Here is a 13858-nt window from a genome sequence, read left to right on the forward strand (position 1 = left end):
TTCAGAGCTGCAACATCACTGGAGTGCCCAAAAGCACAAGGTGTGCAATACTCAGAGACATGGCCAAGGTAAGAAAGGCTGAAAGATGACCACCACTGAACAAGACACACAAGCTGAAACGTCAAGACTGGGACAAGAAATATCTCAAGACTGGTTTTTCTAAGGTTTTATGGACTGATGAAATGAGAGTGAGTCTTGATGGGCCAGATGGATGGGCCCGTGGCTGGATTGGTAAAGGGCAGAGAGCTCCAGTCCGACTCAGTTGCCAGCAAGGTGGAGGTGGAGTACTGGTTTGGGCTGGTATCATCAAAGATGAGCTTGTGGGGCCTTTTCAGGTTGAGGATGGAGTCAAGCTCAACTCCCAGTCCTACTGCTAGTTTGTGGAAGACACCTTCTTCAAGCAGTGGTACAGGAAGAAGTCTGCATCCTTCAAGAAAAACATGATTTTCATGCAGGACAATGCTCCATCACACGCGTCCAAGTACTCCACAGCGTGGCTGGCAAGAAAGGGTATAAAAGAAGAAAAACTAATGACATGGCCACCTTGTTCACCTGATCTGAACCCCATTGAGAACCTGTGGTCCATCATCAAATGTGAGATTTACAAGGAGGGAAAACAGTACACCTCTCTGAACAGTGTCTGGGAGGCTGTGGTTGCTGCTGCACGCAATGTTGATGGTGAACAGATCAAAACACTGACAGAATCCATGGATGGCAGGCTTTTGAGTGTCCTTGCAAAGAAAGGTGGCTATATTGGTCGCTGATTTGTTTTTGTTTTGTTTTTGAATGTCAGAAATGTATATTTGTGAATGTGGAGATGTTATATTGGTTTCACTGGTAAAAATAAATAATTGTAATGGGTATATATTTGTTTTTTGTTAAGTTGCCTAATAATTATGCACAGTAATAGTCACCTGCACACACAGAAATCCCCCTAAAATAGCTAAAACTAAAAACAAACTAAAAACTACTTCCAAAAACATTCAGCTTTGATATTAATGAGTTTTTTGGGTTCATTGAGAACATGGTTGTTGTTCAATAATACAATTATTCCTCAAAAATACAACTTGCCTAATAATTCTGCACTCCCTGTATTTTGTGGAGGACTGGTTGTTTAGTACATCCCATACCTCTTTAATTTGGAACAGAACCTGCTCCAGTGCTGGTTAGGCCTGCAGCATAAGTCACAATGGCAGTGCACCTTGGTACGATGTGAACCACCTTCACATCGTACCAAGGTACAACCTAAATCATATGAATGATGTCAACTGAAAGCACAACAGAACTAAGAAATTATAGTACCATAATTTCTTAGTTAATTTGCTTAAATTAAACTAAGAAATTATGCTTAAACTAAATGCTTAATTTAAGCATTTAATTAAATTAAATGCTAAAATTAAATTAAGCATTTAATTTAATTACAAGAAATGCTTGTAATTAAATTACAAGAAATGCTTAGAAAATTCTTAAAGGAAAACATAAGATTGTTTATTACCATTTGCGTTATAGCACACTGTTGTCACTGTTTGTGTTCTACCACAGGGTAAAAGTAAATATTCTGCATACACCTACTTTTTTATTTAGTATTGAGGATGCCCACTTCTTGAGCCCCTCTGGTTTGCATTGTTCAGCAGTGCAGTAGTGCACTCAGGAAAAGCTTTTTTGTTTTAGGCCAACTAGTGGGCTGCCTAAGGAGTCACCAGCTCAAGGGTTACCACAGAGATGGAATAAATATTAAGCAATTAATTTTATCTGCTCTTCAAAGTCTGCTGCTTGTGCTTGCTGCACCCTGCACACTGTTATAAAAACTTTCATTTCCAGTGCGCTCCATTGCCAGATGGAAGCAGTGCACAACCGGTATGTGGGCTACTCTTGCCAGTCCATCAGCCAGTCGCAGAGAAGAGCAAAGTCAAAGCACCCAAAGAGCTGAAGTATTTTCTTTGAGGTGTTTTTTACACTTCTCCCATTCCTGGTGCTCTCAGCCTTTATTCTGACCCACTTGTCAACCAGTCAACATTAACACTGACGCTTGTCATTTGGTTCTGCTGACCCACAGTCAGGATATTTAATAAAGACTGCGTGGGAGCCCATATGGGCAGTGTTGGGGAGTAACGGAATACATGTACCACCGTTACGTATTTAAAATACAAAATATGAGTAACTGTATTCCGTTACAGTTACCGTTTAAAAAGGTGGTATTTAGAATACAGTTACTTTGTTGAAATAAATGGATTACACGGCGGTACTTCCCTGTTTCATATTGTGGCGGGTCAGGACTGTTTGGGTTTTGCTTGACAGCTACGTTCTGTTGTTCCAGGCGGCAGCGTTACGGTTGCCATGGTTACAGGGTGATGCTCTCTCTCTGCGTGTTTCCTGGGTGAGAGAGCGCCTTTTTGTTGTTGTTGTGCTAAGCTAATAGGCAGAATGCTACAGGTATAGCTCTAAAGAATGTAGCATCATAGGCAGTGTAGTCCGTGTTGCACGGAGAATGGACTGCCATACACGTTGTGTCTGTGAGCGAGGGAGGGGAGAAAAAGGAAAAGTACGAGTTGTCATCGAGCAAAAACGGGAGCTGGAAGCATGTAAATATAATAATAACCACTGCAGCCAAAAAGAGTGCCTGACGAGCCCAGTTGTAAGTAAGCTATTAAGACTCGACTGTACACCGTGTTCGTGTTTTCCTCCGAAACAATAAGTTCCGTTGGAGCAGTCTTTCAACGCCTCTCTCTGTCTCTCGCAAGTAAAGTTGACCCACACAACAAAGTAAAGCTATTTTTCAGCTACAAGCCCGACACAGAACCCGCCGTATTAGTCAGAGGTCCCTTTACTACGGGTTCGGAGCCGCGAACCTTCAGTAACAGTAATAAATCACACAGCAATAGTACATTCACGTAGTTGTAAACAGCATGATAATATATTAAGTAATCCAAAGTATTCAGAATATGTTACTCTCATTGAGTAACGTAATGGAATACGTTACAGAATACATTTTGGGGCATGTATTCTGTAATCTGTAATGGAATACATTTTAAAACTAACCTTCCCAACACTGCATATGGGGCAGGTGAAAACCCCCTCTGTCCACAACACAAATCATGTACATGGAGACACATCTGTGTGATGATAAATTAAGAATTTGAGAATCATATATGAGTAAGCAGACTAATGAAAATATTAGAAGATTAGGATAACGTTACCCACGCTGCTATAAAATAATGATGCAGATAATACTGAAAGCCTGGGAGGATGAACAAGAATTGCGAAAAAGGAAAGATCATATTACTGATGTTCTGAGGAGCACATCCTGGAGCCTGGGGCTCGCTCGGGCCACTTCGGAGGTGGGGTGCCCCCGGCCTCTCGGCCTGGGGCTCGGTCACTCAGGCACAGCTGGCTGCCGGCGGAGCTCACGGACGCGTCACTGCAACTCCCCCTGGCTTCTGCTCCGCGGCTGCTGAGTGAGCCCTCATCTGGGACTCTCCTCAGCTCTTTCTGGGACAGTGGCGCGGCTGCCCCTCTGTTGGTCTTCCTTGGTCTCTTGTGTTCTGGGGGCCTCTGGATGTCTGGAGTTTTGATCTCCTCCATACCTGCTTCATGCCCTGGAGGACGGGGCTGTGGCCCCCCCCCACCCTCTAGCAGATCATTACATGAAGGAACCTTTTAAAAAAACAAGCGCGTCCATGCTCACAGGTGTACACACGGGTGATCACACCCACAAACTACACCCTTTTTGGCTCCTACCTCAAAGCACACTGTGTTCTGTTGATCTTATGTGCTGCACAATAATGTTTAATATTTAGTATTTACTGTCATATTCCCATATATCATTGTGATGTTGTTTATTCTATTACTCTTGTTCTCGTCTGCTTGTTTTCTTTTTTCTTTCTCAGCAGGTGATCCAGGTGATCGATATATGCATTTTTTCTTCTCTTTTTTTTTCTGCCCGTTCTGTTGGTTTTTGTCTTTTGCCCTTCTCCCCCGTCCCTCTTCTCAGCTGTTTCTTTCCCTCTTTCTTTCTCCCCTTCTTTCCCCCAGTCAAGTCTGTCCCGTATTCAGCAAGTGAAAATAAAATAAACAATAAAAGGTGAATCAAATGGACCATTATGGCAAGGCTGGGATGGTCAATTTGGTAAAGTAAATCAGTTGGGCATCTTTCTTTGCCTTTAGACAACAATTCTGATGGCAAAAGAGCCAAACGAGACAGGCAAAAAAAAAAATAAAAAAATTTGTCATTCCAGGAAATGATGTTTGCTGTCTACTGAGTTCTACTCACTTTCCTGTGAGATTATTTAAAAAAAACACTAAGGGTTTATTTTAAATTTACCTACAGCGGAGTCTGTGAGATTTCTGAAAGCAAGTAAATTGCAACCCACAGATGTGGTTTTCATTATATCGGAGCGACAAGACCTATCAGAACCAAACCTTAACTCTCTGTCTGCACTTTTCTTCACCTCAGACAGGTGAGGCTTTACATACTGTGAGAGTTTTATAGTGAAAGGATCTGATACTCAGTAGCTGTCCAAAAGTTGAGATTTGAGCTCCATCACAGCTCAGACCTCAAACTTGGGACTAGTGCTGTCAGCGTTAATCGCGTTAAAATGACGAAACGCCATAAGCGCATTAACGCGGCAAATCTTTGTTAGCAAGGTAGCGTGCATGGGGCTGGATGGCGCTAACGTGTTAAAGAGCTAACCGCGCTAACGAGCTAACCGCGCTAACACGTTGACCCCATGCAGGTCCGCGCACGCCAACTCGCTAACGGAGATTTGTGTTAATGCAGTTATGTCATTTTAACGAGATTAACACTGGTAGCACTACTTGGGACATTTTTATTTTATTGTTATTAAAGCTTTAATTATTCATCTATATATTATTGTATCGTCATTTTGTCCAAGTACAAAAACATGAAATATGGCACCCAGTTGTATAGTAACAATCAAACCATATGTGCCGCAAGTTGCTGAGAAGATTATTATTAAAACACCAAGGGTTAAACATTATTTTATGAACAACACAAACTCTGGATTTGGGCTCATAATTATTAAAGAAGTAATAAAATGATTATGCTTGTATGTTCCTCATTAGGCACCCGTTCATGTCAGAGTGAATGAATAGTGGCATTGTAAAGCGCTTTGGGTGCCTTGAAAAGTGCTATATAAATCCAATCCATTATTATTATTATTCAATCTTATGGCCCAAAATAACTGCTCGTGTATTTATGCTTGGATAGATACAAATAATGAGTAATTGGTAATCCATTTATCTAACATACTAGTTAAGTTTATTATGATGCAAGAAAATATGGTCTATTACAGCTAAACATCTCTGCTTCTGTCTCATCTTTAAGGTTTTTAAAATTTTGTTCTTAAAGATAAATCTTGGAATTAAAAGCTTACTTTTTTTTTTTTTACATAATTTCTATATGTAAAAGGGAAAAGGGACCATGTGTTTAAGGCAGCCATTACAAGACTGGTACACTGTTCTTTCAATGATCCTGGGTTTTACCTCAGGATTTTCTCTTTGGGACCTTTCATTTCTGTCTGCTGTGTTTCACATTTTAAGTTTGATCTAATACTATGCTTTGCCTTGGTTGCGCTCTCTTTCATATTTAGTATTTCAAGTTTTATCTGGCAGTGATAATGTGTGCTTTGTTCGCTGTTCTTACTATCATGATTACCTGGTTTATTTTCTTGACTTTCGTTGGCTTGTATTAGTTCCCTTATTTCAGTTATCAGCCCTTCCCTGTGTTCCCTGTTCCTTGTCAAGTCGTCATTGTCCCTGTTTGCGATTCCATAGTTTGGCATAGTTTGGTACTTCCTTTTTTATTTTATCTTCATCCTGTGTTTGCTTCTCGTGTCTAGTCTCCCTTGATTGTTGTCAGCTGTTTTCCCACCTGCTGCCCATCCTCTCGTTATCCTATGCATGTGTATATTGTTTCTGTCTCCCACTGTGCTTTGTTGAGTCATACTGTTTGGTCCTGCTGTGTATTCTCTTTTGGTTTGCTTTCAGTTTCCCTCTGTCATCTGGATTTGCTGGCTCACCTGAATAAGGGCTCATTTTCATTTATTCCAATCTGTTTTTCTAGTCTGCATTTTGGCTCCAAACTCCACACACATCATGACAATTATTAGCACAGGCTGGTGCGGCAATGCTGTGCTGATCCTCAGCTACTACCAATGGACCTAAAGTGTGCAAAGAAAATCTCCTCCACACTACTACATGACCATCAGCAGTTTGAAGTGCTTCTTGATACACTGAGCTACAGAGACTTAAGATTTGCATTTAGATAATTCCTTATCTTTCATCTCAGTGCAGCTTAAAGTTACAATACATTTTGTGACTACATCAGTCCTTTCAGTTTTGACACAAAAGTCAGCTTCGACTCTCCCCTGAAGGGTACACATGGACACAAACACAAGCGCACACTGACATCAATCCCTGCTGTGTGAGATGCAAGACAAGCCATGGGATGCAGTCGCCATGTTGACTCAGCCCAGGAAATGAACAGACTGACTGCCATCTCTCAGACACACACAGTCATGTTCCTACTGGCAACGAGCTACAATATTTCCAAGCAAATTTCAAACCCCAGTAATTAACTTTAAATTTTGTCATTCCACAATATTCCCATTACAGAACATCCAAAACATAAATTGTAAATGTTTTCAAAACCTACTGTCTCAGTAGAGATTGAACAATAATCCACAAGAAGAAGCTCAGTAAGAGTCTATTTTCACACAAACTGAGCCCAGCTTCCATTACCTGCATATCGATCTGATTTCAAATTTAGCCCACTTGACAGTATATTGCATGAGCACTGAACTGGTTCTTATCTAAACAGTGCAGCAGCAAGAAGGTGGAAAACCTGTGGAAGATAAAAGGATCCTGCCCTGTGTAACTGAATGGACTATCGCTTGAAGCGTGTGTTTGCGTCTGCGTCATGCTCTCCATCAGAAAACAGGCTGTCAGGTCACGTCAGACCGGTGTGACATCCACAATGACGCTAGCATCCAGGGAGACTGCTATAAATGTGGAGCATGTTTGCGTGTGTGTGTTTCTATCGAAGGACCTAAGTGGAGGCACAAATTCAAAATTCATTATATTAAAAAAAAAATAGATGGATGCTTTCAAATGGGCTTTTGGTTTATTATTATCAAAGCTGACACGTGGCAGTAAATAAACTAGTTCTAGTTATTGATTTATTCATCCATGCATGCAGGTCACCCCTTGGCAAAACACCCCCAGTACTGTTTGCCATTCTGTTCAGCCTGCATCGATCTCACCCCATGTATGGCAGAAAATTCTCAAATATTTCATTGCAATACTGCTACAGAAGGAACAGAGGCTACTGTTTACTTATTCATAAGAGGTTCTCACAGCCCCTGACACAACCCCAAAGGAAGTTGTGTCTCTTTCTAGTCTGGGACCAGGGACTTTCAGGTATTATGCTGAAACGTCACACGAAATGCTGTAGTAACACTGTACTGCACCACCAAGTCACTTTAACAGTGATGACAATATAACTGTTGAACTTGGCTGTAACTTTCTGCATGGATCATGAAAACAATGCATTCCTCCGAAACAGTCACTGTGCCCATCTTCAATTATCACAGCATTGAGTGTAATGGACACACTGGTTCACCATGTGGATCTCACCCCTTGCATCTTCTTAACCGTGAAATAGACACGCATGCTTAAGTTGTATTACCAGTAGGGGGAGATAATGTAATTAAAGCCAACACTTGGCTAGTGACCAAGGAAGGTATAAAGTACATTGCAGACTCCTTCTATGCCAGAAACAATGAAGCTTCTTGGCTAATATGTATTTACATGTAAATGTGTTCGGAATGTCTCTTTAACCATATTCATGTTGTCTTGTAATAAAATATCGCCCTCTGCTGGTACTGCAACTTAAACCAGCATGTCCAATAAACACTGCTGTGATATTTGGTTGTTCCATCAGAGTTCATCACTATTAAATAAATAAATATCAATTAAGCTCTTTTTCATTTATCTGAGATGGCAAAAAGAAAATCATTATACAGTATTATAAATTAAAAGTGGAATTCTGAATTTATAGCTAGTATTATTAGTATTTTGAGGCGAAAACTTAGAATTTTTGAGAAAAGACAATAAAATGACATTAACATTAACATGACATTAAAAACCTTTCATATAGTCGAACTGCCCTGCAACAAATTGTCCAGGAAGTATCCCACCTCTCACTCTGTGGTAGCTGGGATAGGCTCCATCCCCCTGCAACCCTCAATTGGATAATCGGAAGAGGATGGATGGATGTTATCAAATTAGAGTTCCTCAAATGTTTACTTCAATTCTGCATTGTCCTGATTCCTGGGTCCACACCTTTGCAATTTTGGATATAAAAATACACAGTTTTCAGCTATATAAATGCACTGGCCCTACATTCGGAAAATACAGCAAAATATATACAACACAAAATCTACTCCAATACACCTTCGATAATAATAAAACAGTACTGTCGGTTATAACAGTTTTTACTCTCTAAATCGCTCCATTACTGTTGTTCTATAAAACAGATGGGATTCAAGCCTAACATTATGGAGAAATCCTACTTTTTCTAAATTTCTGAATTTTTTAGGAAAATTCTCCTGTGGCTTAACATCCGGTTATTATTTGTAGTACAGGTGGCATTAAGGCAGTGTGTGCAGTTATTCTTAACACAGTCAGCAGTCTTAAATCAATCAGGATGTTAGCCTCTTACGAACAGAATTCCTGAAAGAAAAATTAAAGGACATAACTGCCATATTATTAATGCTGTATTTTTTTAATTAAAATGTTGGTTGAATTGCAGCCAATTTATGTCAAATGGAAATTATACAAAATGTATTTGTTCCACAAAACAATGAGGAAAAGCACGCATTGATTGTCTATCAAGTAGAAGTGCACAAAGATGATGTTTTGACCAGGGACGATCAGGCTGCAATCTGCCCTCCAGTGGATGGACTTACACAAGGTCCCTTTACTGTTTTCTTCAAGATTGTTTAACCGTATTTTGTGGATCTTTTTTGGGGTTTTTTTTTTTTGAAAATGTAAGAAGAGTGAGATAAATTTAGAAGTCGTGGGTTCTTTACTGGAACATCGTGTTGATAAAAACAGTGCTTTAAAATGCAGCTTTAAAAAAGAAAAAAGGAAAATGTAATCTGTCAAATATTATAGTTCTGGAGACTCCCCTGCTTTTTTGCTATTCATGCCTCCAGTTTTTGCAAACACGAAGGCACTACAAAACAAATTCACCTAAAGCATTTTGTTATTTCGTGTATTAATGAGCTCATAAATCCATAGTACAGCTATTACAGAATGCCAAACTTTTCATTTGAAGGCAACTCTAAGATTTTGTTAATAAGATCATTACTTTCAGAGCTTACAGATGTTCCACAGGAGATGATACATTCTCACTGGGTTACTGTGCTCGAGCTTCCCGTCTCATGGAGGTGTGGGTGCTGTCTGAAATATGTGATGTCATTGTAAAGTAAATCGCTTCACAGTGTGACTCAAATTAATTTTACCTGCTTCTTCAATTTTCCAGCCAAGAGTCGTGATTAATACTTTGGCTGATATTGGGGATAAAGAGAATATCTGAGATTAGGAGGTATAAATGAGGATAAGAAGCAAGCAATATAAGCTCTTTTTTCTTGTCTATTTATTTGTTTATATTTTTTCCTCATCATGCAGGTTAGGGCTGGGAGGCTTTTCAGGGAAATAAGTGCGTACAGGGTTTATTTCTTTTTTTTTTTAGAGTCAGACCTTGGACTGACAATAATGCTGTCAACACCCACTAATGGAATGATAATAATAATAATAATAATAATAATAATAATAATAATAATAATAATAATAATTATTATTATTATTATTATTATTATTATTCATTCGAATGAATGTGAGTGCGAATGGTTCTCTGTCCCTGTGTGTTGGCCCTGCGACAGACTGGCGACCTGTCCAGGGTGTACCCTGCCTCTCACCCTATGACAGCTGGGATAGGCTCCAGCGCCCCCCGGGACCCTGAAAAGGATAAGCGGAAGCGAATGGATGGATGGATGGATGGATTATTATTATTATTATTATTATTACAATAATAATCTTAAAACTAGGGCATATAACCTAGAGTTATATAAAGAGACCAAATGCTGTCTCCGTCGGTCCTTCTAGCTGCAGGATTTCCATTTCTACTCTGCTCCATCACACTCAGTGAAGAGGAGCGTGCAGCTGAAGGTCCACAGATCAGTTTGAGCTCATGAAGACTATTTGAGTAGCCCTCTCTCCCTGAGGCAAGGCTGAGTCAGTCATAACAACCATCTTTAGTATGAAACTGGTGCATGTTGTTGCTTCATGCAGAAATAATAAAAGACCAATCTCATGGTTTATGCAGGGAATCTTAAATCACTTGTTTGGCATGCGCACATTTCACCTACAAATGCAGGTGCAGTGCAAGTACACACTTGTGGCTCAACACAGACACAGACACTAAAAAAGTGCAGGAAAGGAGCAATCGATGGGTAATTAGCAAGCAACTTTCCGGTATATACATCACGTGTATCCTACAAGGGTCTGATTGGGATTTTTTTGTTAATTCGTGTGCATTTCCTCAGAAAACATAAATTTTATTTGTATTTAGAAAAGCTCTTGAGATAACTGAAGAAAACTTAAAGCAACACATTTGAATTGAATTGAATTTGATTTGAAATCAGCGCGTATTTGGGGCCTGAAACCCCCAAATGAAGCTTTGCATTAGGCATAAAGTGGGTTTTGTTGCTCTCATCAACAGCCACAAACTCATTAAAGTAACTGTGCTAATAAAGCATGATAGTGTTTACCTGACCACTCCGTACATGACAAGGACGTTGCCGAGAAGTCCCACCACGCAAATAACGGAGTAGAGCGCCGTGATGGATATGGCTATGATTATACCCCCGGCGCTCCTCGCCGGATTCTGCTGCTCGGTGTAGTTCTGCAGCCTGTCGCTCATTAAGTCGCTCTCATCAGCCGGGAGGGTGACATTGAAGGGGATGACGGAGTAAAGGTCGGACAGGGAGAGCTGAGCTCCGGGGACCGTGTAAGGCTCCATGCTGCAGTGCTGCCCACTCTGTCCTCGGTGATGAAAACTTAACCGCGCAACAGTGAGAAGAAAGGCAAAGATTTAAACTGACACAGGAGGAAAAAGAACTAGTCAGACTGGAGGGAAGAAGTGGAAAAGGCGAGCAGGAGAGTTTCCAAAAAACGTGCAGATTAGAGCCTCTGAGTAAGAGTTTTCTATCCAAACGGACGAAGAGTAAGTGCCCCCCCGGAAGCGGGCAGCTGCATCTGTGCGCTCTAGCTGTGTGTACACCTCTTATACTCTCGGAGACCCCCACCTCACAGCCCGGCAGCTCTCTAATACCCGTGCGTCGACGTCAAACCTGCTCATTTATATGAAATCACACTGGAATAAACGGGAATGCAAGGTTTGGGGTTTCCTTCTTTTAAACAGAAATAAAACCTTAAAGTTGCGCAGAAAAGGAAACAGATTCAATCAAATTCCACTTATCTCGAGTAAACTGGGAACAGGGCACGTTAATGATACTGAAACTGCCTTTTAACCGCACTTTCAGTAAAGCCATTATAGAAGACATAAACACACGCTAAAGTTAGCAAGGTTGATGTGTCCACCTACAGGTATGGCGTTATTTTTGTGCCACTATTTTGAGCGCACGTAAAAAAAAAATTTGAGCGCACGTAAAAAAACAAAAATAACGCCATAAAAGCCAGGGTGGGAACTGTCCTTGTCCTGATGTTTGCTGCTCTGCTGAGGCAGCGGGAGGAATAAATTATGCCTTCGGAAACATGGTACAGATAAAAATTAGAGATCAACTTTCAAATTCCCTGCTTTTTACATTGTAAAATGATACTAAAATTAAAAAGAGGCATCCATCCATTCACTGGGCTAACCAAGTGACTCAAACCCAACATGAAGGTCCTGGGTTTGAATCCCTGCGCCTGTGTGAGTTCTCTTTGGCCAATCTGACTTCTACTTACAGTCCAGAGAGATGCGTGGGTTACATTAGTTGGTGATTCTAAATTGACTGCAGGTGTGAAAGGTTGCCTATTGGCCTTGTGATAGATGCGTGACCTGCCCCTGGTGTACCCTGCCTATTGCTCCCTGACAGCTGTGATTGGCTCTCGCCCTCCCACAAGGTTTTTTCTTAAACCTTGATTTATCCAGAACAACTCTTGAAATTGTCTGTAAATACACTAGTTGTATTTATGCATACCAGTTTAAGACAATTTAAAATAGGCTTGAATTTACTATGCAGTTGATTATGGTGGTGGTTATAGGTTTACTTTGTCATACTGTTTTAAATGTAAATTTACTGGGTTTCCTACTATGCGTCTTCATTTATAACCTCTGTTTAGCTGACACTTTTTTGTCAGTTGAAATGACAGTATGAATGTACGCCCATCTGTCATAGCTTATTTCTTTCATGAAACACCAAAGTAAAGGGGGCCAAATGCCCCTCTGTCAGAGTTGGTTGCCTGTCCAGTCCTTATGCACTGGCGCTGACCCTAGTTTGGCCATTGCAGAGTGGATTTTCAGTCCAAATTCTTCCAGGTGGTGAGATACTTTATGCCAAGAAAAAGATTTGCCCCGTTCAGGAGAGAACTGGCAAGAAATTCAAACTAGAGTGTTCTCAATTACATGACATGTAATGTCTTAGATACTCTAACAATTATCCTCCTACAACTACTTCTCATATTTTCAGATTCTAAGAAATTAAAATGCATCCCTCTGACTGAATCATTTTAAACGGGAATAAATAGTGACTTTAATATTTAGAAAAAAAAATTCTAATTTTGATCTTGAGTGCCGTGTGTCTGGTTGGCAAACTGGAACCAAATGCAGAACCAAGAGACACTCAGAGAAATGTTTACAGTCTTTATTGATTTTGTTACTATGGAGCAAAGGTAAACACTGGGAATGTCAGGAGAAAGCCCTCCAGGTCCAGAAAAGGCAGGAAATACACACGACAAAGAGAAGAGTGTTTGAGCCAGTACAAAGAGCTTTTGGTGACAGAGATTAGTGTGGAGGTATGAACGCGCAGAGCTTACTTGCATTTCTATGAATGGTCCTCAGAGGGGTGAAGTGACAGCAGGGCTGCCTGTAACTCCTGACTTAGTGTTTCTGTCTGGCCGTTGGACTGAGGGTGGTATCATGAGCTGAAGCTTGCCTTGGTCTCCCAAAGCCATACAGAAAGTTTTCCAAACTTGTAAGACCGCAATTGGACACAATATCTACAGCTGGAATGTCAGATTCATCTTACATTATGGGGCGATCGTGGCTCAAGAGTTGGGAGTTCGCCTTGTAATCGGAAGGTTGCCGGTTCGAGCCCCGGCTTGGACAGTCTCGGTCGTTGTGTCCTTGGGCAAGACACGTCACCCGTTGCCTACTGGTGGTGGTCAGAGGGCTCGGTGGCGCCAGTGTCCGGCAGCCTCGCCTCTGTCAGTGCGCCCCAGGGTGGCTGTGGCTACAATGTAGTTTGCCATCACCAGTGTGTGAATGGGTGGATGACTGGATATGTAAAGCGCTTTGGGGTCCTTAGGGACTAGTAAAGCACTATATAAATACAGGCCATTTACATCGCAGGCCACACACAATCCATTTAGCCTCTTTTCCACTAGTACCTGCTCAACTTGGCTCAGCTTTTTAGGGTTTTCCATAGAGATGGACCGATCCAATATTATGTATCGGTATCGGTCCGATACTGATCTAAATTACTGGATCGGATATCGGAGAGAAATAAAAAATGTAATCCAATCCAAAGTATCACAGAATCACCTCACAAAA

At 40.9% G+C, this 13858-nt stretch overlaps 1 protein-coding gene across 1 annotated transcript in view; it reads right to left on the reverse strand.

The window, feature by feature from the left end:
- The window catches only part of oprd1a (opioid receptor, delta 1a), a 29313-nt gene extending 18006 nt beyond the window's left edge, over positions 1 to 11307 (reverse strand). The window contains exon 1 of the mRNA XM_086280442.1: positions 10854 to 11307. Within this exon, the coding sequence (XP_086136568.1) occupies positions 10854 to 11104 (251 nt within the window). The 5' untranslated portion in view covers positions 11105 to 11307. The remainder of the gene's footprint in view (positions 1 to 10853) is intronic.
- Between the last annotated feature and the right edge of the window lie 2551 nt (positions 11308 to 13858).

Source organism: Aulonocara sp. 'chitande type north' Nkhata Bay, linkage group LG22, assembly GCF_057382095.1.
Source record: "Aulonocara sp. 'chitande type north' Nkhata Bay isolate Kocher_YH1m ecotype deep benthic linkage group LG22, A_spYH_male_GT1.1, whole genome shotgun sequence".
Lineage (NCBI taxonomy): Eukaryota > Metazoa > Chordata > Actinopteri > Cichliformes > Cichlidae > Aulonocara > Aulonocara sp. 'chitande type north' Nkhata Bay.